Source organism: Cervus elaphus, chromosome 16 (assembly GCF_910594005.1).
Source record: "Cervus elaphus chromosome 16, mCerEla1.1, whole genome shotgun sequence".
Lineage (NCBI taxonomy): Eukaryota > Metazoa > Chordata > Mammalia > Artiodactyla > Cervidae > Cervus > Cervus elaphus.
The window spans coordinates 26,985,382-27,013,109 of record NC_057830.1 but is presented as its reverse complement, the minus strand read 5'-3'; the positions used below and the strand labels follow the sequence as shown (position 1 = coordinate 27,013,109).

At 41.3% G+C, this 27,728-nt stretch overlaps 2 protein-coding genes across 3 annotated transcripts in view; one reads left to right on the top strand and one right to left on the bottom strand.

The window, feature by feature from the left end:
• Positions 1–24,512, top strand: part of LOC122710226 (centromere protein P) — a 225,125-nt gene extending 200,613 nt beyond the window's left edge. The window contains exons 6-8 of the mRNA XM_043927884.1: positions 22,231–22,310; positions 23,747–23,838; positions 24,191–24,512. Coding sequence (XP_043783819.1) covers positions 22,231–22,310; positions 23,747–23,838; positions 24,191–24,321 — 303 coding nt within the window. The 3' untranslated portion in view covers positions 24,322–24,512. The remainder of the gene's footprint in view (positions 1–22,230; positions 22,311–23,746; positions 23,839–24,190) is intronic.
• Positions 24,353–27,728, bottom strand: part of IPPK (inositol-pentakisphosphate 2-kinase) — a 48,301-nt gene continuing 44,925 nt past the window's right edge. For both annotated transcript variants that reach the window (XM_043927877.1, XM_043927875.1), the window contains exon 13: positions 24,353–27,007. In XM_043927877.1, coding sequence (XP_043783812.1) covers positions 26,782–27,007 — 226 coding nt within the window. In that variant the 3' untranslated portion in view covers positions 24,353–26,781. The remainder of the gene's footprint in view (positions 27,008–27,728) is intronic.

The window sequence follows — 27,728 nt, the reverse complement described above, 5'->3', positions numbered from 1 at the left end:
GTTTCAAGAGGTTTAGGTTAAATTTTATGGAGGAGAAATTTTGTGCAAAGAAAATCACATTTGGTATTTATAGTTTAATTTCCATTCCTACAAACTATAGTGATTTATTTTTTTGCCATAAGAATGTGCATTCAAGGGTAAAAATATAATGCATATTATTTTAGCAGTTGGTTTTATAGAATCTTAAAAATAACCTAAGAACCGATATTTTTTGTATGTCCTTTGGCAGAATCAGGTCCTCACTTTTTCCTACATACCCTATACATGATGGGGATAGAAGAGAAACAAAGAAACTGGCAGCATTAGCTTGCTCCACTATGTGCCAGATGTTCTCTGCTAGGACAGTACTCAGTAAATCCTTCAACCCAAAAGTGTACCTTGTTATACTTCAGTTTTCAGAGGAAGAACACTGAAGTATTATAGTCTAAATGAGGAAACTAAAGCTTCAGAGAGTTAAATAATTTGCCTGACTTGCTGAGAAATGGAAGAACTGAGTGTAACTTCAAGTTAGTCTGATTTCTTTCTTTTCACAACAGTCAGGCTACACACTTTTCAGCTCACCCCTACAGTGCTCCTTCTCCCAGCAGAAATGGAAGGATGGGTAGAATATATTCTGCAGCCCACATCAGCAGAAACTGACTCTTATCACCATTATGGCTCCACATGCCCGTAAACCATAGGAGTCAGATGCCTTCAAGATGAAAACCAGATTGCCTGAGTGTTTGGGGAGCAGACATGATGAAAGTCACTGCAGAGGCATCAGGGCCAGAATTCATCTTGGCCTCTTGCCTGCCAGGGAGAACTGGATGAGTCACACCCTCCCCTGGGACTCGGTTCTTATCTTTAAAAAAGACCACTGTTGACAACCCAGGTGTTTCTCTCTGGCATTCTGGATATGTCCTTCCCACTTTCGGATGAACCACCATAGCCACAGCCTCCAGAACTGCTCTTTCCCTGTAATTTTCCTCCTGCCAACTCTGAAACCTACACTTAGTGTGAGGTTTGTGAGATGATTACACATATGGTAGTTTTAACATTTGTTGGGAATGGGATTCTTTTCTACTGATACACTGTCTGAAGGCAATGGCTATAAATCAGAGCAACCACAATATTTACAAAGGTATTTTGTGAAAAAGAAGACTTTGGCAACCGGTTAAGCCATCACTCATGGGGGATAAAGTGAAGCTCGTTTGCAGTTTAATAAATCAAAACATAGTGTGTTTGTCCATGGCCTCATTTTTTCCCCATTACTGGTGGGTGATATCATCTTTTTCATTTCCATTAGAAGCTTTCAGCATCCAAGAGTAGGAAAAAAATAATGTTAACTTCATTTATTCCATTTTTAAACAAATTTAATTTTAATTCTAGCAGATTTGTAAATGCAATTTTCAAACTCTTCTAGGGTTTATGGAATTTTTATGAATAGTATTCTGGAAATTACTGACTTTTTTCTGTATGTGCAAAGATACTGTTTTTGAATTAAGTTCTTTTTTCAATTTGCCCAGATGAAACTCTGATCTTAAAAAGAATAAAGCTAAATTCCTCCTTCCAAATTACAGCAGAATAGTAAATATAGAAATTGATAAAACAATGTGTAAGGAAGACTAAAATTATCCATGATCATACCCTGTTGAGATGACTAATGGATAAATAATAGTATTTTTAAACACAGTGCTCATCTTTACTCTGCATTTCTCTGCCAGAGTGAAAAGTTTGAATGTTGCCACTCACATGCATATAGGTATTGAAAGCAAACAGGTATTATTGTTTTAAAAACTCAAGACTCCACCTTCTGATAGCCTGATCTTTTCTTTAGTCCCTAACTTTGATATCATCTTTTCCAAGAAACGGTCTCTAGTTCCGCAGTTCACCCATAGTAGCACATTGGCTTTACTACTTTGCCAGCACTGATGAACTGTTTTATATTATAAATAGTGGTTTCCATATGTTTTCCCCAAATGTATATAAATTCTTTGAGGACTTATACACATTTGTGCTGCTAATTAAGTCATTTAAGTTTTTTCCTACTGTGTGCATCTTCAGCTCATTGCTAAAATCTGTAAAAGTAAATAAGGTTGACAGGGGTCTTACTCACACTTGATTAGAGTCAGTTCTTAGTTCAGTTCAGTTCAGTCGCTCAGTCATTACCAACTCTTTTTCGAATCCATGGTCTGCAGTATGCCAGGCTTCCCTGTCCATCACCAACTCCTGGAACTTAGTCAAACTCTTGTCCATTGAGTGGGTGATGCCATCCAACCATCTCATCCTCTGTCATCCCCTTCTCCCGCCTTCAGTCATTCCCAGCATCAGGGTCTTTTCAGACGAGTCAGTTCTTAACATCAGGTGACCAAAGTACTGGAGTTTCAACTTCAGCATCAGTCCTTCCAATGAATATTCAGGACTGATTTCCCTTAGGATGGACTGGTTGGATCTCTTTGCAGTCCAAGGGACTCTCAAGAGTCTTCTCCAACACCATAGTTCAAAAGCATCAATTCTTCAGCTCTCAGCTTTCTTTATAGTCCAACTCGCACATCCATACACGACTACTGAAAAAACCATTGTATGATTAGACAGACCTTTGCTGGCAAAGGAATGTCTCTGTTTTTTAATATGATGTCTAGGTTGATCATAGCCTTCCTTCCAAGGAACAAGCATCTTTTAATTTCATGGCTGCAGTCACCATCTGCAGTGATTTTGAAGCCCAGAAGAATAAAGTCTGTCACTGTTTCCATTGTTTCCCCATCTATTTGCCATGAAGTGATTAGATTGGATGTCATGATCTTAGTTTTCTGAATGTTGAGTTTAAGCCAATTTATTCACTCTGCTCTTTCACTTTCATCAAGAGGCTCTTTAGCTTTGAGATGTAATAAGGAACAAAGAATATGGTAAATACAGAAAACAGTTTCCGTATAATAAAATCGTAATAATGTCAAGTGAGGTTTTTTTTTTTAAGCTAGAATTCAGACTGAAATTAAAACATTATAAAGCCCTTTGTTCATGAGGAGCATTGAGACATGGATTAATTTGGACTTTGATGAGTATGCGTGATAAAATATCTAAGGTAATCATTTGACATATAGGAATAGATCATGTGACATCCTAGCTAGTATAAGGGAAAGCAAAATTTTAAAAAGCTAATAAAAAGGAAGGCAAAGAGACAAAAAAAAACATTTAAGAAAGTTGTAAAAATCAGTTGTGGCGGAACTTCCAACTGTGGCAGAATGATGAGATCACTGAATCTTCTCCACAAAAAAATACATGTAAAGCTGGGAAAATTGTTCAAAAGAACCATTTCAGAACTAAGGAGATTGATCAAGGCAAAGAACAAGTAATTCAGAGCTTAATTCTCCCCTCTCTTTTAATATCTATGTTTGCTCATGATGTCCTAGATAGTCTTTCTACAAAAATATCTCCCTTATCCATCCCATAATTTTTATTGTCAGTAATGGAATTGAAATGGCCATTTTGTTTGTGAAGACATTTCGATTGCAAGTAATAGAAACTCACTTTAAACAAGCCCAAGAACAACATGGGTATATTGGAAGGACACTGAGAATACCCTCTTATTGAAGGGCCTTATTGAAGATTTCCAAGGGCCTGGGACCAGGAATGAGGTGGTTCTCATGGTCCAGGCAGCCCTCAAGGACTTATCTTGCTTTTTTTTCCTGAGTTGTTTCATGCTTATCATTTTCTGCATGTTCACTTCATTCTTCTCTCAGTAGGTCTTGCCTTCTGCAGGACAACTTCTGTGTTGACACACATGTGGCCAATGGCCCATCTCCAAAAACACAAACCTGTTTACTTTCAGTTCAAGCTACTTCTCAGATGGGTGGTATGGCCCTCAATTTCAGATTTCTCCAAAGAACCTGCTTTAACCAGCTGGGATCATGTGCTCACCCACTGGTCCTATCAACTATGATCTCTAGAGGAAGCAAGGTCATAAAAGTTTTCCTGGGTATTGGTGATAAAATGTAGTACAGAGGTAAACATATTCAACAAAAAAATTTTCATATTGACTATCACATGTAAAGCTTTTGTGAGAAAGAGAAAAGTCATTAATTTTAATATAATCTTCTTCAATCAGCCTGTATTTATCTTCACTTCCTGAAGAGAACATCTTTATACTGTTGGAATACTCTATTATGTAGCCTAGGGCAAGCTTCTTACCTATTAATCTGTCAGTAAATATTTACTGATTATTTCTTTTTAGATTGTTTCATTTATACAATACTTATAAGTGAGTGTTGAGATTTTATACAATTTGTAGATATTTCTCATGAGAATTGTCCTTTACTTAGTATATACAAATTTCAAAGACTATGGCTGCTTTATTTTTTTATTTTTTATTGCTTTTTTTTATTGCTCTATTTTTTTAATATATACTTAAATTACAGAGAGGTTTCTCTTTTTCTTTTTTAGAGGGAGGTTAAAAACCATTTGTTGTACAAAAAGCAAAGTCCTCTCTGGCTAAGGAGTTTTTTTACTTTTCAGTTCAGTTCAGTCACTCAGTCATATCTGACTGTTTGTGACCCCATGGACTGCAGCATGCCAGGCTTCGTGTCCATCACCAACTCTCGGAGCCTACTCAAACTCAAGTCCATTGAGTCGGTGATGCCCTCAAACCATCTCATCCTCTGTCGTCCCCTTCTCCTCCTGCCTTCAATCTTTCCCAGCACCAGGGTCTTTTCAAATGAGTCAATTCTTCACATCAGGTGGCCAAAGTAATGGAGTTTCAGCTTCACCATCAGTCCTTCCAAGGAATATTCAGGACTGATCTCCCTTAGGATGGACAGGTTGGATCTCCTTGCAGTCCAAGGGACTCTCAAGAGTCTTCTCCAACACCACAGTTCAAAAGCATCAATTCTTCGGCTCTCAGCTTTCTTTATAGTCCAACTCTCACCTCCATACATGACTACTGGAAAAACCATAGCTTTGATTATGGACCTTTGTTGGCAAAGTAATGTCTCTGCTTTTTAACATACTGTCTAGATTGGTCATATCTTTTCTTCCAAGGAGTAAGCGTCTTTTAATTTCATGGCTGCAGTCACCATCTGCAGTGATTTGGGAGCCTAAAAAAATAAAGTCTGTCACTGTTTCCATTATTTCCCCATCTATTTACCATGAAGTGATGGGACCGGATGCCATGATCTTAGTTTTTCACTTTCTGCCATAAGGGTGGTGTCATCTGCATATCTGATGTTTTTTGCTTTTAAAACGAATTTCAAGCAGGCTTTAGTGAAACAAACAATATTTTCACTATGAAATCACCAGTACGAGGGGGAGGAGCCATGCCGTCATCTATTTATGATGGTATGCCATTTGGTATCTGTGATTCAGAGTAGTGAAAGTAAATTTTAAGTGTTTTCATGCTGAAAATGGTTTATTTATGTCTTTTGAAGGGAGAATTAGCAATGATCAAGCACTTGGCAGTGATCATGTTTTCTGTCTACAATTTGATGGCTCTCCTTAGTTCAGTTTATTTAATACAATTTTTAAAGGTTACCTTCCATTTATAGTTATTGCAAAATACTGGTTGTATACCCCATGTTGTGCAATATACCCTTGAGCCAATCTTACTTACATCCAAAAGTTTGTACTTCCCACCCCCCACCCCTGTATTACTCCCTCCACCCACCCTCACTGGTGACCCCTCATTTGTTCTCTGCTTCTGTGAATCTGCTTCTTTTTTGTTATATTCACTAGTCTGTTATATTTTTTAGATTCCACATGTAAGTGATATTATATAGTATTTGTCTTTCTTTGTCTGGTTTCTTTCCCTTAGTGTAATGCCTTCCAACTCCATCCATCTTACTGCAGTTTCTTGAACCATCACAAGACCTATGCAAGCATTATGCTCCATGTCAAATAGGAATAAAAGACCAAATCAAACCACTGTAATTAATCTTGCTTTCTCATATTTTCTCAGAGACTCTTTCCCAGCACACCATCACCCCTCCTCAGTACCATCTTGGCCCATTTCATGACTGTAATGCACAACTGGACGCTAGTTCCTTCTAAACAAGCTGCTAGCGGTAACTTCTAGCATGCATCTGCTTTGTTCCAATTACTCTTTGCCTCTCAAAATCAGATGAGGGTCTTGCCTAAGTATGTGTTTCACATACTTTTGGCACAGAGTTAGGTGCTCAGCATTTTATTTTTCAGTTTCTGTTTGTTTTAACCAACTGGTCATATTGTTTATCCACCAGGCACTTATGTGCCAGGAATTACAGTAGTTGCTTCTGTCTCGGACCAAGTGTCTTTCCTGAAGTTCTTCAGATTTTATACTAAAACATCTAAGAACTTCTCTGTATTTACTTTCTTATTTAAAGCTTTGTTTTTCGATCATTCTCCTATAATTCCCAGTTTCACTAAATTACTTTTGTTTCCTTTAGCTTTTGTACTTCTAGGTCATGTGCCTTTAATGAATCCAACAGATGTTTGTTAAGTACCTACTGTATGCCTTGATACATACGCTCTTGCAGTGTATGGAGCCATCAGTGTCAACATCTGACCTGGAGTTTTGTAGGGGTGTCCATCATGTTCTGTGGAATGGTCCTAACACCATACTTATAGTATGTAGCAATGAGTGCCTGGTAGAACGTGGTGGTAGAGGGTGGACATCAGTTGTTTGGTGCCCAGTAACTTCCCTTCCTTCTGCTAAAAGCATTCGTCTCCTCTGAGGAAATTTTCCTCAAGGGCTGACACACCCTTGAAAATTATTCACAGTGGAATACTACACAGCAATTAAATACTACACAGCAATTAAATACACAATGGAATACTACACAGCGACCCCAGATAGAAACTCTATCTTCACTGAGGAAGCTCTTCAATACACATTGTTGAGTAAAGAAAAGAAATGAGAAAACAATATGGTATAATATGATTTTATTCACTAAATTTTCTCTATTGAGGTATTTTTCATTGAGATGCAATTTAATATCTTCTGTGGGTCCATAGAGATCTGTAATATGGGGTTATGTCAAAGAAGACTTTAACTTAGCTTTTACCATTTAATATTTATTTATTTATTTATGGCTGCACTGGGTCTTTGTTGCTGCACGCAGACTTTCTCTAGTTGTGGTGAATAAGTGCTACTCTTTGTTGGGGTGCGCCAGCATCTCAGTGTGATGATTTCTCTTGTGGAACACAGACTCTAGGAGAGCAGATTTCAGTAATTATAGCACATGGGCTTAGTTGCACCACGCATGTGGGACCTTCCTGGATCAGAGATCAAACCCATATCCCCTCCTACGGCGGGCAGATTCTTAACCACTGGACCACCAAGAAAGTTCCTTTAACCATGTAATTTTCATAAAGAGAATGCATGTGTTAATTATTTGTATAATTAAAGAGAAATGAAAATGTGATATTTCTCAACAAAAAGAAAGCAAGTGGAGACGTAAATATATCAGGAACTTCCCTGGTGGTTAAGATTACATAATTCCACTGCAGGCGGCACAGGTTCCATTTCTGGTCGGGGAACTACGATCCTGCATGCCTCATAGCTCAGCCAAAATGAAAAAGAAAAAAATAAAATAAATAAAAATTTTTTAAAAAAGAAAAAGAAAATAAATGTGGCAAGCTAATTTACCATGTGTACCCTTTCCCAGCATTTTAATTGTTCAGAAATTCTGGATTAAGTACAACATGTCTTAAGTATATAGTCAAGCTCAAAAGAAAGAAGTAGAAATGTCCCAAGATCCTTAAATAAGGAGACAAAGCAAGAGCAGGAGCTGGTGCTGGGTAGAACACAGATTTGGGCCCTTGGTCTGGAAGACAGCCTGGACTGCATCAGATGCTAGGGTGAATCCTCCTCCCAGAGCCTGGGGCCTCAAGGATTTCTGTTAGTTGACAGAGGAAGAGGAAAACTGCCAGCCAGGCCAAAGAAACTACAGGGAACTTAGTAGGTAGAGAAACTCACATCTCCAGATCCCTGGCATAGATATATACTGGATCTCAGTTTATGCTGCCTGTGTGGTCTAGGTTGAACCCTAAATCTGGAAAGGAATATAAATTGTAGATACAGGGACTTCTCCAGGCTCTGGGAAAAGCCACCTTGAAACTGCCCAAGAGGGAAATTCTCACACAATTTCACAGCACTGTCTCAGAAAAAAATGACCCCAGATGAAACTGTGTTAGTCACTCAGTCGTGTCCAACTCTTTGCGACCCCATGGATTGTAGCCTGCCAAGCTCCTCTGTCCATGGAATTCTCCAGGCAAGAATACTGGAGTGGGTCGCCATTCGCTTCTCCAGGGTATCTTCCCAACCCAGGGATCGAACCCAGGTCTCCTGCTTTGCAGGCAGATTCTTTACCATCTGAGCCACCAGGGAAGCTTGTAGATGAAGCAAGTATACATTAAAAAATTATACATTAATTGCATAAAACAAATTTCTATAAGTGAGAATTATAAAACAATCTAGACAAAAACTGCAAAGTACAAGGTTAAAGATCAAAGAAGTAACTAAAATATAAACCTAATTTAAAAATAAGGGACAGTTTCTTAAAATTTATTTATTTACTTATTTTTGGTTGCACTGGGTCTTTGTTGCTGCATGCGGACTTTCTCTAGTCATGGTGAGCGGGAGCTACTCTTGGCTGCAGTGTGCAGGCTTCTGTTGCAGTGGCTTTTCTTATCGGGGAGCACAGGCTCTTGGAGCACGGTTTCAGTAGTTGTCATACCCAGGTTCAGTAATTGCAGCTCTCAGGCCCTAGAGTGCGGGCTTAGGCTCAGAAGTTGTGGCACATGGGCTTAGTTGCTCTGCATCATGTGGGATCTTCCTGGACCAGGTGATCCTTGCATTGGCAGGCAGATTCCTATCCACTGTGCCACCAGGCAAGCCTCAGAGCAATTTTTTTTCTGTTTTTTGTTTTTTTCTTTCCCAAAAACCTATTGGAAAAAGAAACAAATTGACATCTATACATTTTTTAAATGTGATTAGAATTTTAAGAATTTAGAAACCAGTGGATAGGTCAAACAACAGGTTAAATATTATTTTTTTTTGTTAAATATTATTAAAGAGAAAATTAGAAGATGTATTTGAAGAAGACAAAGAAATTCTAGAAAGATAGTTAGATGGAAAATACATGAGTTCATTTAAGCATAGAATTACGTGGTTTAATGTAATCCAATAAGAGTACCAGAAAGATAGAATGAAACAGATGCTATATTTAAAGAGAAGAATGTTGTTTTGTCAGATACCCTCAGGTGTTTGTTCCAGTGCAGAAAAATTTGAATAACAGGATGTTGTGTGAAAATATGGACTAGGTTTAAAGGAACAATTAAAACTTCATACATGAATGTATCATCTCAGAATTTATCAGTTCAATTCAGTTGCTCAGTCGTGACTGACTCTTTGAGACCCCATGAACCACAGCACGCGAGGCCTCCCTGTCCATCACCAACTCCCGGAGTCCACCCAAACCCATGTCCATCGAGTTGGTGATGCCATCCAACAATCTCATCCTCTGTCGTCCCCTTCTCCTCTTGCCCTCAATCTTTCCCAGCATCAGGGTCTTTTCAAATGAGTCAGCTCTTTGCATCAGGTGGCCAAAGTATTAGAGACCAGCTTCAACATCAGTCCTTCCAGTGAACACCCAGGACTGATCTCCTTTAGGATGGACTGGTTGGATCTCCTTGCAGTCCAAGGGGCTCTCAAGAGTCTTATCCAACACCATAGTTCAGAAGCATCAATTCTTCAGTGCTCAGCTTTCTTTATAGTCTAACTCTCACATCCATATATAACCACTGGAAAAACCATAGCCTTGACTAGACAGAACTTTGTTGGCAAGGTAATGTCTCTCTGCTTTTTAATATGCTGTCTAGGTTGGTCATTAACTTTCCTTCCAAGGAGTAAGCGTCTTTTAATTTCATGGCTGCAATCACCATCTGCAGTGATTTTGGAGCCCCCCAAAACTAAAGTCAGCCACTGTTTCCACTGTTTCCCCATCTATTTGCCATGAAGTGATGGGACCAGATGCCATGATCTTAGTTTTCTAAATGTTGAGTTTAAGCCAACTTTTTCACTCTCCTTTTTCACTTTCATCAAGAGGCTCTTTAATTCTTCTTCACTTTCTGCCATAAGAGTGGTGTCATCTGCATATCTGAGGTTATTGATATTTCTCCCGGCAATCTTGATTCCAGCTTGTGCTTCCTCCAGCCCAGTGTTTCTCATGATGAACTCTGCATATAAGTTAAATAAGCAGGGTGACAATATACAGCCTTGACGTACTCCTTTCCCTATTTGGAACCACTTTGTTGTTCCATGTCCAGTTCTAACTGTTGCTTCCTGACCTGCATACAGGTTTCTCGAGAGGCAGGTCAGGTGGTCTGGTATTCCTATCTCTTTCAGAATTTTCCACAGTTTATTGTGATCCACACAGTCAAAGGCTTTGGCATAGTCAATAAAGCAGAAATAGATTTTTTTCTGGAACTCTCTTGCTTTATCGATGAACCAACAGATGTTGGCAATTTGATCTCTGGTTCCTCTGCCTTTTCTGAAACCAACTTGAACATCTGGAAGTTCACAGTTCATGTATTGCTGAAGCCTGGCTTGGAGAATTTTAAGCATCACTTTACTAGCGTGTGAGATGAGTGCAATTGTAAGATAGTTTGAGCATTCTTTGGCATTGCCTTTCTTTGGGATTGGAATCAAAACTGACCTTTTGCAGTCCTGTGGCCACTGCTGAGTTTTCCAAATTTGCTGGCATATTGAGTGCAGCACTTTCACAGCATCATCTTTGAGGATTTGAAATAGCTCAACTGGAATTTCATCACCTCCACTAGCTTGGTTCGTAGTGATGCTTCCTAAGGCCCACTTGACTTCACGTTCCAGGATGTCTGGCTCTAGGTGAGTGATCACACCATCATGATTATCTGGGTCGTGAAGATCTTTTTTGTACAGTTCTTCTGTGTATTCTTGCCACCTCTTCTTAATATCTTCTGCTTCTGTTAGGTCCATACCATTTCTCTCCTTTATCGAGCCCATCTTTGCATGAAATGTTCCCTTGGTATCTCTAATTTTCTTGAAGAGATCTCTAGTCTTTCCCATTCTATTGTTTTCCTCTATTTCTTTGCACTGATCACTGAGGAAGGCTTTCTTATCTCTCCTTGCTATTCTTTGGAACTCTGCATTCAAATGGGTATATCTTTCCTTTTTTCCTTTGCTTTTTGCTTCCCCTCTTTTCACAGCTATTTGTAAGGCCTCCTCAGACAGGCATTTTGCTTTTTTGCATAAAGGACATTAAAAAGGTGGGGAGGGGGATAGCCAAACCGTTAAGTGGCTATACCATTTTACATCTCACCAGTAATGTCTGAGGTTTGCACTTATCACATTCTCACCAACACTTGTCTTTTTATTGTCTGCCTTTTTAATTTTTTTTCATTTATTTTTATTAGTTGAATGTCTTTTTTATAATAGATATTCTAGTGCATCTGAAGTGTTTCTGTATGCTTTTAAGGTAGATTTCAAACTAAGCATCCTGCAAATCTATTTTTTACACTAAACTATTACATTCAAGCTATTTATGATAGTTCAAATTGTTGTTGAATGCCTTTTTAAACTGTCTTACAAAAAAGTCTAGTTGTAATTTAAATAGAAAATAATATGTTCACATTTCGTCTTTATTCAGTCTTTTATAATCTTCATCCAGTCTTTGATTACAATAATTTTAATGTGTTTAAAATAGTGTATTTTTCTGATAAACACAAACTGTTGTAGCCACGCATTCCGGGAAACAAACTCACTCAGAAGGACAATGCAGATAGTGGAGTGCCGTTTATTACACCAGTGGGCCCAAGACAGAGTCTCCTCTTAGCCAAGGACCCTGACCAGTTTTTCTGAAAACTTTATATACCTTAAGTGTACGTGCCCAAACCCACCTCCCCAAATTCCCTGAAACTAGTCTGAACAAAGAAAAAGAAAGATACAATCAAAGTTAACCCAAGATTCATATGCCTGAAATCTAGGTAGTTAACAGTGGACAATTATCAATAGGCCTGTGGTCATACCCCAATAAGCATAATAGAATTTATGATTCTATTCGGTTACACAGATAATTAGGGTATTCTTTTAGGCAACAGAGAATCTAGGTACGAGCCCTGGGGCTCTTCCATCCAGCGGGCCTGGCTTTCCAGTTGGTATGTCGTTTCCATAGATACTGGGCATATAGTTCAAAGTCCACAGTCCGGTCCAAGATGGTGTCCTGCTTTCAAGATGGAGCCTGTTCTGTCTGTTTCCTCCTTCAACACCAGACAGTATTACCATCACTGCCCACCCCCCCACCCCACCCCCAATACCCACCCAAAAGAAGACTGATAATATTTTTGCCTCAAGAACTTAAAGATTGGTTACTTAGGGAAAGCATGAGGTAATAATCACCTTCCTCTTGTAAACAGTTAAATGGTTTCAGACATCCATAATGATGTTTGCATAAATCAGGGTCTGCAGGCCAGTCTTTTAGGAGCATCTTACCAGAACATTATCACTTTCACGTAGAAAGGTGTGGCAGAAAAGCCCAGCTATTTGCAAGTGCTCTTGGAAGAAACAGGAGGGCCCTGCTTAAGCAAGTTCACTAGTAGTATTTCAGTGGAGGCACACTTCAGCAAAGGGCTTTCAGCTACTCAGTTCTGTTAGTAGGACAAATTGTTTTATACTTGTTTTAAGATTTTTTTTTTTAACTCCAACTGTCGTTTCTTCTCTGTATGTTTTCTTGCTTTGTAAGAGGCAGTAAACCACATCTGGTTAGTATTCAGTGCTTTTGGCACTTATAAATAAAGGACCCTGGGGAGGGGGGAGGGGATAAATAAAAAAATAAAGGACCCTCTTTCTGTTGCAAATGTATAAATACTGTGCTTTCAGCTTTTGATATTTAAAACAGCATGGAATTTATATTTATATGAGGCTGAAGTATGACCTTTAGGGAAATGGAATCTGTCCTTCGACTGTCTTATCTTTTAAAAAAAAAAAAAAAGCTTGACTTTGTTGGCTCACATCCTCTGTTTCCATTTTCTCTTGTTGCTGGGCCACATAATCCACCTTGGACTGTTGTTGGGCAAGCCTCTGGGGTCCTGGGGCCTGAGTTCCCCTCCAGAACTTTAGCATGATGTTTTAATAAAGATAAAGATAAGTTTGTACAGGCCTCTTCCATTTCTTTGGTCAGCCTCAGCCTCTGGAAATTAGTATGCTTCTTCAAGTATTATTTAAATGTACAAATTGGCTGAAGTTTAATATAAGGAGATGAGGAAAGATAAGTAGAAAGTTTACAAGCATTCGGGACTTCCCTGGCGGTCCAGTAGTTGAGAGTCTGCCTGCCAGTGCAGGGGGCACGGGCTCTATCCCTGGTCCAGGAAGATCCCATGCGCCGTGGGCAACTAAGCCCATGCACCACAACTACCCAGCCCATGCTCTACAAGAGAAGCCACTGCAGTGAGAAGCCTGGGCACCACACCTAGAGAGTAGCCCCTGCCTGCCACAACGAGAGAAAGCCCACGCACAGCAACAAAGACCCAGTGCAACCAGAAAGAAAGAAAGTTTACAAGCATTCAAACAAATGTTTTTACGAGTAAAATTTTCATGTAACAAAAAATTTTAAGCTGCAGCTTTTGGCCCACTTATCTCAAATGTGATTCAACTAATTCCAGTTTAACAAAGTCACGTGGACCATATTTTCAGAATTGAGAAATGTTAAGCAATTGAACTGTTATATATAAATGAGCCAAGAAGAAGTCAACAGTAAAATCTCCATATTTTCGGACAACTTTAAGCCTTTCCACATATTGAAATACCAAGAGAATGGGAATGCAGTGAAAACATTAGTTAGAGGGCACAAAAAAATAATAAAAATTTATTGTGCATAAGATAAGACCTTCAAGGAAAAAGAAATCCAGAAAATACCTATCAAAAGATGGGCCCTTGGGGACTTCCCTGGCAGTCCAGTGGTTAGGACTCCATGCTTCCACTGCAAAGGGCATGGATTTGATTGCTGGTCAGGGAATAAGATCCCACATTGCAGTGCAGCATGGCCAGAAAAAAAATGCACCTTTGGCTATCAGTAGTGACCCAAGAAAAGGCATATAACTACTTCTCAAAACAGTATTTCAGATACCTCAGCATCAAGAAAGGCTTACAGATTGGTAGCCTTAATTCAGGATGATCAGGTAAAAGAAAATAGATTTTATGTTCTTTGTCCCAAATCCTAGAACATCTGTACATATTTCATGCAATTAGGGTCGGTTCTTCAGGACAGATATGATAGAGCTGGAGAAGACCCAAAAAAGATAGCAAAGTAATTGAGATGGCTACTGGGCTTCTGGATGAGAAAAAGAACAAAGCATTCTCCACCCTGGATGGCAGAGGCAGAAGGGAAGCATTTCTGTGTTTACTTGCTTACTGTCTGTCTTCACTAGGTTGTATACTTCATGGGCTGGGGGATGCTGTCTTTTGTATTTTAATTTTTTGTTGAAATATATAGATACAGGACAGGGCACACACGTCATAAATGCACAGTTGGATGATTTTTCACAAAATTACAGAACCATTCACTGGAAGAGGAAGCAGAGCAGGAGCAGTCCCCAGGGCCCACCCACCTGCCACAGGTGCTACAAGACAGGGTTGGTGCTTGTCACTGCATACACTATCCCTGAGATCAGTCCATGTGGAGTGTAACTGGTGATCATTCATCTCACAGCCCTTGAGCCTTCTGTCACGTGGATGAGCCACACAGCATTCACCCAGGGTTCTGGGCCTGGCCCTTTCCAGGTCCTGGCAGTTGTAAACAGCGCTGCTGTGTGCATGTCTTTTGGTGATACAGGTACGTGTTTATGTTGGATAGAATTGCTGAGTCTTAGGGTAGGTGTATGTTCAGCTTTTGGAGGGGTTGTCAAAATAACTGTGCCCATTTATACTCTCACCAGCAGGGTGTGAGGGTAACAGCTGCTCATATCAGTTTCAACACTGGTTTTGTCAGTTGTTTGTAGCCATTCAGGTGTATATTGTGGTATTCCATTGTAGTTTTTATTTTTACTTTCCTGATGCTCAGTGTTATTTTGTTCCAGGACATACCCAGCATTTAACAAAGTACCCAGTGTTTTTATTGGAGCTCTTTCAACACAGACAGAAATATAAATTCACATTGGCTTAGCAAAAAGGAAAGTTAGTCACTCCAGTTGTAGCAGAGGGCTGTAGTAGTTCAGACAATTAAAGAAAGAAAGGGTGTAGCCTGCATGTGCGGATCACATTCCTGTTGTGAGGCCCTCATTTCTGCACGATTCTCTGCTGGTTTTCTATCAGGGCAACACACAGGCCTCCCATAGCCTGGAAGAGGCTGCCCACTGAACAGTCCCTGCTGGGGAAGGTTTTGTCCTCCCAGCATCTGTCAGTTGGCCCAGGATACATTATATGCTGTTCGTGAGGAGCTAACAGTCTGTGATGACCTGGGCCAATCCTGTGAAAGGGACAGGTCTGTTGCCAGAGTGAGGGTAATAAGAAAGCTTGCCAGGCAAAGAAAAACAGGTCTGCCAGTCCACAACAGTTCCACACAATAGCCACGCTGCAAATCATTTTGAGTGATGAATTAGTCAATCCAAGTTCATCATGTGTGTAGGTCTCATTGTGTGTAAGAGGATGAATTTGAAATACTTAAGAATTTCTCTAGGAAAATAAAGCAGTTTCAGGACAAGGCAGCAAAGAAAATCCTCTGCCCTCAATCAATTCAAGAGCTAGTGCATGCTGAAAATTTGAATTATTGTAAGATGCGTTTTGCTAGTTCATGGGTGGTCTGTAGACAGATGCATATGTGAAAGCATTTTCATGTTTGCCCCTCTCTTGTTACCTGTTTTGAGTCTCAAGTCAAGCCCAGGATCAGCTGACCCCTTCTTCCGGCCTGGTCCTAAGGGCGCTGCCAGATGGCAAGATGTGTTATTCTAAGACCCAAAGAACAACTATGCATTTTCTCTTAAGAGTCTTTAGGTAAAAAAATGGGAGCCCCTTATTAAAATAAATAAGCATAATACTTAAACCCATGGCAGAACATAAGAAGGTATATATAGAGTAAGGATCTAGGTGAATTTTCCTACCTCTCACAAATATGTCATGTGGGATCCTGAGTGGGAATTCTGAAACAGAAAATGGACATTAAGTAAAAACTAAGATAGCTAAAAAAAATATAGACTTCAGTTATAAAAGCAATATCCCAATATTGGCTCATTGATTGTAACAAATATACCACACCAATATTAGATGTTAATAATATAGGAACTCTGTACTATCCTCCCAATTTTTATCAATCTAAAACTGTTCTAAAAATTATTTGTTTTAAATTCAGTAGAGGGGCTTGAAAGGAGCCCATGTACAGGGAGGGAGTTGTTGGTCCCTGAAGTGTAAGCCTTATTGGTTTCAGGGTGAGTTTACTCTGAGCTGGACCATGGGTCACCTGAAATTTGCTTCAAGAAAGGCATTAGAGTTAGGAAGCCAGCTCAGCTTGGCTTCTTTACTTTGGGCTCAGGGTCATTGGAGCAGCCTTGCAAATCTCTGAGCCTTTATTTCCTTATTTTTAAAGTGTGCATAATTTTATATCCCTGATTCATAAAGGTATCCTGTGGATAAACATGTAAAGAACTGGCAAAGTTAGAACTATTGTGCAAATAGAATACATTATTATTGTCCTTTGGATTATTTCACCAAGACTTGTTTCCTCTCTCACATTTTAATTCTCTTGCCAAATGTTCATTTTGTTTTATGAAAATAAAGCTATCAGGACTTGATATAGTATAAGATTTGAACCATTAAAAAGTTTATTTACAAACATTATTTATGCCCTCTTTTATTTTGTCCCAGGGTGGGGATTTCCTCTATTTCTAAGGACATGAGTTGACTTAATTATTTTTTTTTCCATTTTTAAAAACTGAAAGCATTTTTTTTTTTAAGTTGGAGGCTAATTACTTTACAATATTGTAGTGGTTTTTGCCATACACTGATAAGAATCAGCCATGGGTTTACGTGTGTTCCCCATCCTGAACCCCCCTCCCACCTCCCGCCTCATCCCATCCCTCTGGGTCATCCCAGTGCTCCAGCCCTGAAAGCATTTTAACATAGGACTCTAGAATACAAGTTTGGACATATATTATTAGCTTTATATATAAAATAATTTAAATACTATTTAAACCTTAAATTCTGTACCCAAACTATTCATCAAGTATGAGGGGAAATTGAAAATATAAATGTCAAAGGCCTCAAAAGTGGACCATTGAAATATACCACCTTCATCAGCCACTCTGCTAAAATTCTTCAGAAATGACAGTAGAGAGAGTTTTAAAAGACATAATACACAAAGATGAAGAATAGGCCAGAGGAAGGCAGCAGTACATTCAGGAAGCAGATAATTATAGTTTGATGAGGCCCAGACAAAGCTGAGACCTAACCCCTGAAGGGAACATGCCGTGCCGGAACAGGGAACAGTCATTTGGAGGTTGCTTTGACTTTCCCTGGGAGTATGGGAACTGTCCCTGGGGGCAGGGCCTCAGGGGCCATTGCCACTGAAAAATGACCTCCAAGCCAGAGCTTTCCAGCCGTGTGTGACTCTCAGCACGCAGGAGACTGAGAAAGCTATCTTCCTTGGAGGAAGGAACAAATCAACCAATTTGTTCTGTGGAACCTCTGAAAGAGAGACTGTGGGTAGGAGGAGAATTAGTAGAAAGTCTATATGAGAGGCAGTCCATCCTCGCCCTGACAGAGGCCTATGTGAAGAAGCTTGGCACTACTAAAGGGGGCCTGGACTCTGCAATGCAACCTCACGCCTCTGGAGAGAAAACTAAACCTCTAATAAAAAACAGGCACAGGGGAATTCCTTGCTAGCCTAGTGGATAGGATTCTGGGCTTTCACTGCCATGGCCTGGGTTCAATCCATGGTCCAGGAATGAGACCTAGCAAGCCACATAGTGCAGCCAAAAAATATACACACAGCAAGTTGCTTACACTAGATCAGGAGCCCATTACCATTAGGGACCTAATAAGTCTTATACCATATGGAATATGTGAACAAACCTTTAGGGGCTATTATATTTCCCAATAAAAATGGTTTTGTTTCTGCCTTCAAAATCAGTTGCCAGCATGAATTATGTTACAGTTTGATTGTAATCACACTTGGCCTCTATATTACAACTATAGTTGAATTCAGAAATGTGAAATGGTAGTATTATTTCTGAGCTCAGGTTTTGGAATCTGATTGCCTTAGGTTTGAATCAGTTTACTAGTTGTGTAATCTTGAGCAAGTATCTTAATTTTTTCAAGCCTCAGTTTCATTTAAATGGGCACTAAACCAATGGCTTCATATGACGGCTGTCATCTGTGAATGAGCTAGTGTCTGTTAAGGACATGGGGCCTGTAACTGTAAGAGGTCAGTGAACTGTATGTGGCAGTGTGGACGTGTAGTTTGTCTTTTGAAAGAGAAAACACCTTGAAAGCTCAAAAAGTCTGTGACTCTATGAAAAAATTTAAATTAGACCATAATAACTTCTCTTTCTTTAACTTTTAAAAAAGTATTTTTTATTTGGCTGTGCCGGCTCTTAGCTGTGGCATGTGCAATCTTTAGTTGCAGCATGTGGGATCTAGTTCCCTGACCAGGGATTGAACCCAAGCCCCCTTCATTGGGATCACAGAGTCTTAGCCACTGGACCACTAGGAAAGTCCCCAGATCATAGTAACTTTAAATTATAATCAGTTTCAATGTTTTGCACATTACTTTGAGATATATAAAATAATGAGAGTTTTATTAGTAACAATAAAATTGCCAGTGAATATCTGAATATGACTTTCATCATCTGCCTGCATTTCATTATTTTGCTGGCACAATTACATTTTAAAAACTGTATGAAGACAAAGTTGTGAAATTACCTCTAAAGAGTTTCTAGCATTGATTATTACATGTATGTGTGTGTGTGTGTTCAGCTTCTTAAGTATCATTTCTGACTATTGTAAAAGAAACCAACTTGCCTTGCTTTTTAATTGTTAGTCTAGAAGGGAACAGACTACATATAAAAGCGTACAATTGCTACCCAGTTAGTTAGAATGAAAATTACAATCTTAAAAATCTTAAGAACTACTTCTTGGACTTATATCCCCACCTGAAGTGATGTTTATTGTCTAGTACTCTTAATGGAGTAGATCTTTTAAGGGTACACTTGCCTTCAGATTTATTGCAGGGTGTATGTTTCTTGGCTATATATTTGACTGACTTTGCTTGCCTAACTTTCCTGTTTCCATTCTAAACAGGGAAGGTATAAAGGGATTATTTGTGTAAGCTCTTTTCCTTCCTAGGAGTAGAGTGATTTTATAGCTGCAGGAGGAAGAAGGCTAGATAGAGAATTCTGGGGGGTGGGCAGAGGTATTGAGGTCATCGCCTACTAGTTTGTTAGTATGTGTGTGCAGAAGGATTCCCAAGGGGCTATGATATGTGCATGCTTGTGCATGTGTCACACCAACCTGTCTTACCAAGTTCTTTCCCGAGAGAGCCCTAAGCCACCAAAGCCCCAGGAGCAGTGAGCCTAGGTCTTGGTTTCTAAATACCATCAGCTTCCTAAAGAAACACTGATATATGTTGAATAAATCAGTGATCTGTGAGTCAATGCCGATAGAAAATAAATAAGGGAGAAGTAAAAGCTCGTTTTTCTGGTGAAAATCTACTTGCCAGTGTGGAAGGAATGATGGAGACAGTCACCCTTTGGCACCCCTCGTGTGGTTGACTCAGCTCTGAGGCACCAGCAGGCCCAGGCTGGCGAGTGGATGTCTGACTGAGGAGCCAGACAGTGGCCTGGTGTCATGATGTCCCCTTGGAAAATTCCAATAACAGAGGGGAAAGGGTGGCTTTTGGGTCACCCCAGAAGCACAGCAGCATTTCTGGAGCACTCCCAATGTGGCATCATGAGGAGACATCAGACCTGGACTAAGGCCCAAGAGGCCTCATTTTCCAAACTGCCTAAACTGCCTGGGGGAATGTGAGGGTCACAGGAGGGAGCTGGGAACATCTGAAAATTTCTGGTTGGAATGCTGTGTTTTGGTAAAGCAGGAAGATGGCCCTGTTTTGGGAAATGCCACTGAGTGTCCAGGGATGAGGGGTATCATGACTACCACTCACTCTAGATATCTGTGAACACTCAAGGATACATTTAAACTCAAGATTCAAGGTTTCCCATTCATTTAAGTGGCAGGGGGGAGTGAACTGGGATAGTATGACTGATCCATAACACATGGTTGGTTTTCTCTCAAGTTCTGTTTAAAATTCTCTTCCCTTTGGACCAGCAGCCATTCCAACAGTAAAGTGGGTCTCAGGTAGAAACCTGGGATGAATAACAAATTCCCAGCTTTCTCAAAGCTACCATTTTTTTCTATCATAAACACCAGGAGAGTTCTTGACTGCAGACTCCAGGCACATGGCAAGCAGCTAAATAAACACACACACAATCCGCACCCCTTTTTTTGGCTGCACTGTGTATCATGCGGCTTCCCTGATGGCTCAGATGCTAAAGCGTCTGCCTGCAATGTGGGAGACCTGGGTTTGATCCCTAGGTAGGGAAGATCCCCTGGAGAAGGAATGGCAACCCACTCCAGTACTCTTGCCTGGAAAATTCCATGGACAGAGGAGCCTGGTATCATGCAGGATCTTAATTCAATCAGGGATCGAACTCATGCCCCCAACATTGGGAGCATGGAGTACTTTAATCACCGGACCACCAGGCAAGATCTAAACATCCATTTTGAATCACCACTTAGGACAAACTTCCTGTGAAAGACTGACAGGCCCAGTGTATGCAAAGGATCAGCACAGCACATCCGTTCCCAGCCTTCCCAACACACAGTGAAGCACAAGGCTCCCATGTGCTCCCTTTAGGTACCAGGCCTGGACCTTAGTTTTACTAGTGGCAGAGCGTGAAGTGTCTAAGGTGATTTCCAAGTCAGGCTGATAACTTTCCTGTCAACCTTTTTTTTGTGTGTGTAGCTATTTTTCATGTTAAATATTCTAAAACACACTGGCCAGATGGCTGCCTTATCTGAGTACATCCTCTTAATCCTTTCTTGGTGATTCTGTTGTCTTTTTTGCATGTCAAACACAGTAATATGCAGAACTTTTAATTGCTTTTGAAATGTACTGATATTTGGCTGTGACCTCAGACCCACTTTGCATTTAGTTGTATCACTTTTTCCAACTTTTCTGTCTTCTCCCTCCAGGCCACTTGTATACGTACACTCTATCAATGAGACCCATGCTTTGTATTTCTATCAGCGATGGTATCTAGACTTTGCTGTTTATGTCGTGTCTCTGGGCTGCTCTTCAGCCTTTAGTTGCTTTCTTCCTGTCAGCTTTGAATATTTGAGGTCACCAGGCAAGTGAATGAAGCTGGATAAATGGGGCAATATTATTAACTTGTATAAAAGGAAACTTGCCACACAAGTCCCTGAGAGCTCTCCAGAAATGCCTGATCTCTTCCTAATGTCAGCATTTTTACTTTTGGTTTTTATTTTAAAAACTAAAAGGAGTACATTTTATTCTTTTTTTAGTGAAAGCTTCTAATCTAAAGCCTCCTTTTGCTCATAAGAAGAAGGCCTAGAGAGGCTGAGGTCTGCCTGGAGGCAGACCAAGCCCTTGGGCCTCACGCTGGGACTGGCCCAAGCCACGTGCTTTCAGCTCAGCCTGGAAGTTACACTGCCACAGTCACATGTTCTCCTTTACATTCCTCATACAGTTGTTATTAATTTAGAAGAGCCTGAGGTTTAAAAACCAGCCAGCACTTTCCATTTAAAAAATTTAGGTATACATTTTCTCATAAAAACTGTCTCCCTGAAATTAGAAATCATCTGTAAGTTTAAACCAGGCCCACGCCAGCCTTTGGTCAGAATGGCTTGGTGTTTGGATGTATTCTTGCTCCATCAGCGTCTTTCACACACGGGTCTGAGAGCGCTGGCCTCACACGCTGGCAACAAGCTCACTGATCTGTGGGCTGGTCCTTTAAAACTTGTGACACATGTTTGTCCCCACAAGACCTCACTTGAGGGAGCTTATTTTGTTCAGCCCATCAACTACCTGTGGCCTCAGGAAGGCCCCATCCTCTGAAGCCCATAGGTTCTGCCAGGATGCCATGATGCCTAGATGAGAAAGTGGCACGCCTAATAATTAGACTTTCAGGGAATGCAAGACACACCCCACAGATTTTGCTAACTGTTTCTTCTCCCCACAGGAAAAGTACCCAGAGGCTGTGCAGCTCTCAGAGGGCGCCTCCTCCAGCTGCATGGGCATTAGGAACCCCAGTCAACCTGGGTGAGTACACAGGCCCCACCAAGTCGCTCCCCATCCCAGATGCGTCTTTCCTGTTAAAAACGATTACAAATAGTAGAAAACAAATGTAAACCACCTAAATGACATCTTGAGATGTGTCTGTGGAGTGATAACAGATAGCAGCAATGGCAGGAGAGCACCAGGGGGAGCTTGCTGGGTGAGGGAGGAGGGGAATGTGGGGACTGTAAACACAAATGGGATCTATAAGGAAAAGTCCAGCAGGTGCCGGTCTCACTGCTGGAGTCCTTAGGAAGGAGAGGCCAAGAAAGGGAGGCCAGATGGGTGGAGTTCTATTTTCATCAACTTATTTCAAGAAAGGTGGGGAGTCTGCAAGTACTGAGTGAGGGGAGAAGTCATCCAGGTCTCCTCCCACCCACTGTGGGTACCTTTATGTGCACGTGGGCAGGATGTGCTTCTGTGACCTGCGCCTAAAGATGTTTTGTTCCAAGCCTTAAAATGGTGTAGTTATGTAAGTCTCTGGAACATGCCTTGTTATTCAACCTCATTTCCAAAATTCACCTATAGTGGTGCCTATGCTGCTGCTAAGTCACGTCAGTCGTGTCCGACTCTGTGCGACCCCATAGAAGGCAGCCTACCAGGCTCCCGTCCCTGGGATTCTCCAGGCAAGAATACTGGAGTGGGTTGCCATTTCCTTCTCCAGTGCATGAAAGTGAAGAGTGAAAGTGAAGTCGCTCAGTCGTGTCCAACTCTTAGCGACCCATGGACTGTAGCTTACCAGGCTCCTCCGTCCATGGGATTTCCCAGGCAAGAGTACTGGAGTGGGCTGCCATTGCCTTCTCCAAGTGGTACCTATAGCTGTAGCTAATTCATTTTCACTGCTTACACTCCATTAGGTGAATATATGTATTTCTGCATTCTTCAAGTCTTGGGCCTTTGGGTTATCATTATCTTCCACTATTTCTAATATTCCTGTTTATGTCCTTGGGCACACAGTACACAGGCTTCTCTTGAGCATATACTTAGAAATGAAATTCCTGGGTCATAGGGCAGATTCAGCTATCACTGCCAAATTCCTTTTAAAGTAGTTTATCAATGCGTACTTCCCACCAGTAATCTTTTAAGTTCTCATTGCTGGATATCCTGTACTTCACTTGTACTGTCACACTAGCATGTAGTGGGCACAAAACAGCGTCTCACTATGGTCATTCTCCTGTATGTTACTGATGTTGAGTATCTTCTCATGTGTAACTGGCCATACTCTCTCTTCAGCTGTGGGTCTTTGAGATCAAGGGAGTCTGAGCACAGCCTTGGGGAAGGGCAGCAACGCCAAGGGTGGTTGGGAAGAGAGCGGCGTTCCTGCCCATGTAGGCATCCTCTCCTCTAGAGAGAGAGTCAAGTGCCGCATACAGTTTAGTCTGATTTTAAAAGCACTCAGCAATGCATGTTACCTCTTTCAGGTTTGAACTAGTCATTGTTTGGAGGATAGAAATAGATGAGCAAGGGAAGGTTTTGCCGAAGCTCGATCTTCTCACCAAAGTGCCGCTGCGAGGTAGGGATGTTCTGGTGATTTCTCACTGTGCTCAACACAAACACCTACTCATTTCATCTGGTTTTATGTGGCAAGAATAAAAAGTGAAAAATGTCACTGATGTACTTTTAAAATAGGTTTTCAAAATATTTTTTGTCCATAATCACTCAAAAAGCACATGCATGTTGGATTGCCCCTCTGAGGCCCTCCTAGGCTATGAATGCCTGATGTTTCTGCCTCAGGCATGTGGGGAGGTGCTTGGTTCAAGGTTGTGATTCAGTTGTCCTGGCTTCCCTTCAGTTCGGCCAGTTGAGAATGAGGGAAGTGTCTTGGTGAAGTGTCTTACCCGATGTGTGATTTGTTTTCTTTACAGCCCTGGAACTGGACAAGAACGGAGTCATAGAAACTGCTCCTCTCAGCTTCAGAACCCTACTGGGCATGCTGGGCATTGAAGCCACTCTAGAAAGCCTGATTAAATCACTTTGCACAGAGGAAAGCAGCTAATTCCCAAACAGTGAACAACTACACATAGGAGTAAGATGCTGCACCTGGAGGTGTGTGATTTTATTGAATATAAACATTTGCTCTTTTCCACTTAGAAACCTTACCTTTAGAACATGTTTATGCAATTATGGCACATTATATATAAGTTGTCGGGACATGAAAAATAAATACAGTTATTTAAATTCAAAATACCAAACAAGTGACACATATAGTGTATTTTTTAAAAGTAAACTCAACATCCGAGAACGTACAGAAGTGGCTATCCATCCTGGGACACGGGGAGCCACCGTGCCCCTACCTTGGTATGAATCTAAGGGCAGAGGCTGCACCAGCCCATCTCAAAGGTTGGCCCTCCTCCTACCATCCACCACTGAGGGACTCCTGCAGGGCTTACCAGTGCAGCCTCATTCTCTTACATTCCTCAGACACCCCAGGGGAGCCACACCGCCCTCCTCACCTCCTGGCTCTAGAAGCAGCACTGGAGGCTTTCACTGCACCTCTCAGCAAGTTCTCTGACATTCACTCTTCATGGTCTTTCACAAAAAAGTAGAGTGGTTAACATTAACAAATGCAGTAAGACAGCAAACACGGCATTGTCCCTTCATACAGGGCCTTAGCCCCCCGGCCCCTCTGCACAGAAGAAGCAGTGTTTTCATTAAAGTCCCCCCGAGTCCTAAGTGCTGCACTGACCTGAGTCGCCAGTTTAAAGTAGAATGGGTGAAAACACTGTTTCCATCAAATGAAAGCCTCCGGGAAGGGGCTGAGGTGGAGTGTGAGAAGTGCAAAGCGTTCAGTCAAGACCTTCTAGATACTCATCTTTAATTTTTTTCCCCCCAAATAGAGGGTGATTGTTTTCAGACCGTTCACTCCAGTCAGAATAGGCAACAGGAGGCTGCCCAGCCCACGTCCTTGAGGGGCTGGGGTTTCAGAGCTCCACACACAAGAGATTCCGGGTCCCCTGCATACCCTGGTGCTGGCAAGACCATCCTCACCCCAGGCCGGCAACAAGGAACAACCTCAGGCCAAAACAACTCTGATAGCTACCTACTTCCATGCACTCTGGAGCCTGCAACTTGACCATGAGAACAGGGCTCCATGCACACCCCTATGTGTGGAATCTCCACAGCCCTGTACCCCAGCATCCCACATGAATGACAGGCATGTGTTATATGAATATCTTTTTGAACCTCTGAGTGAAGAAGAAAGAAGTAAATGGTAGGACAGGACTGAAGAATAAATTCTAGAAGAGCTGGCTTAATTCAAATAAGCATAATTCTCAATTTATCACAAAGTTCCCCACAAAAATTATAATCAGCAAAATATTCTCATTTTTTGTGTAGTATTTTCATACAATCTCATGGTTTCACTATTATATTATAATAAGCCTTCATTAGTCCCTCAAAATGATGATATAAATAATCTATATAACCTACCATAGAATAAAAAACTGAAGCCAAGATTCCCAACAGTTTTCATAGCAGCTGGGCACACTTTGGTGACCCCAACAAGAACCCTCTTGGTGCCAGCCAGGAGTCGCAGAAGCAGGGCCTTGGGCAGCCCCGATGGGGAGGTGGTCCAGAATTACTCAAGGCCATCAACACCACATATCTTAGTGAAACCCGAATCAGGATGCTGGCCCTGGCAGAAGTAGCTGAGGTTTCCCGAACATCCAAAAATGTCAGAACACAGAACTGGCAGAAGCACAGGCACCCTATGACACCCACCCTGGGCATAGCAGCTCAGAGTTACAGCTCTGCTTTCAGCTCCACAGCAGCAATTTCAGGTGGGAAAGAATACCTTGTTTCCCCTAAAGTTAAAGATAAAATCATTCAACACAAAATACAAAGTCAGTGCTCGCATGAGTGGTGTCTACCCCTGCCCTGAGTCCCACGCTGCCTGCTGACCCTGAGCAGAGCAGTGGGTACGGCACCTCCACACGGGCTGTGAGCCCACTGATGGGAACTGACGCGCACATCGGCAACTCTGCTCTCCACAGCAGGGAGCTGCTAAACCCGCGCTGACACGAGGCTTGTGCTGGAAGAGTGACCAGGTAACTCAGCTGGGAACGTTCCAGTAGCATCTGTGTTTTCTTCAAAGTCCAAACTGTAAGGTCTATGTGACAATTCAAGTTTTCTATGTTAGGATTCTGGTGGTAGGAGATCCAAACCTTGGGTCTTATAAGGCTTTTTAGAGATTAGATGTGAACCCTGGGTGGAAAGGGAGAACTGCCCAGGGGGGCCTCCAGGGACACAGCACACTGCTGGGCTCATATCCAACATTCCTTGTCCTAGAAGCTGTCTCTAAGGGCATTCCATGTCTCCCAGAGGCAGTCCCACCTGAACAGGGGTTGAAAAGCAAAAACATTCACAGCCAGAAGTCACCCAACACAACAGAAAATAGCTCTTATCATTCAACCTTCACATTCTGTGTTCAAGTGTCAAAGCCACTACAAGAAAAAGGTTAGACCTTATGGAGAACTAACGTGCAGTCTTCACTTTCCTTGAACCTCGTCGACATCACAGTGGCATCTTTGGCATGTACGGTCTTTAAATAGTAGTTGACTATCTTGCCATCCAGTTTATACTGATGAGGAATGCTCTCGTAGGGCTTGAGGTCAAGGTCCAGCACAGACACAGAGAAGGCAAACCTAGATCTTGATGAAGGGACAACAGGCCTTTGATCGGAGCTGGAAGCAAAAGAGCAATTTCAGAATACACAAACCTCCCAAATCCTCTCAACGCAACTCACAAACAAAGAGCACCCATTCTGTGCATCTGTATATGCATTCCATCTCTATCTGTGCCAGCTGTATGCCTCGTGCTTGAAGCTTCTGCAAGAGAGGCACCCACTGTGATACCTACCAGCACACCAGATAAGGAAGAGTTAAAGTGCAGAAAGATGGAAAAGCAATTAAGTAGATTAGGCAACTGATATTCCCCATATCCCAGTAGTATAAACAAATGCTAAAAATGTTACTTATCATGAGCCAAGTATTACAAAACCTAAGAAAAAGAAAGTAGATCTAGCCATACAACAGCCAAATGCATAAAATGTTAAGAACAGACTTCTCTTCACGTATCTTTCCCCATGTCTGGTGAGAAACTCTTGCTCCTCTATGCTTTTTCACATTAGGAAAGAGAGATCTGGCTTCATGTTTTGTTCTCAAATGGTTTCATGTTTTATTCTCAAATTGTGTCTGTAGTGTTTTCTATTTTGTTTCTTAAGGTTTAGCTTTGTGCAGTTTTTCTAAATATTGGAATAGTTGTATGCTTATAACAAATGTAAACAATTACTTGTACTTAAAAACACTTGATGCAAAGAGCTGACTCACTGGGAAAAAACCCTGATGCTGGAAAAGATTGAGGGCAGAAGGAGAAGGGGACGGCTGGATAGCATCACCGACTCAA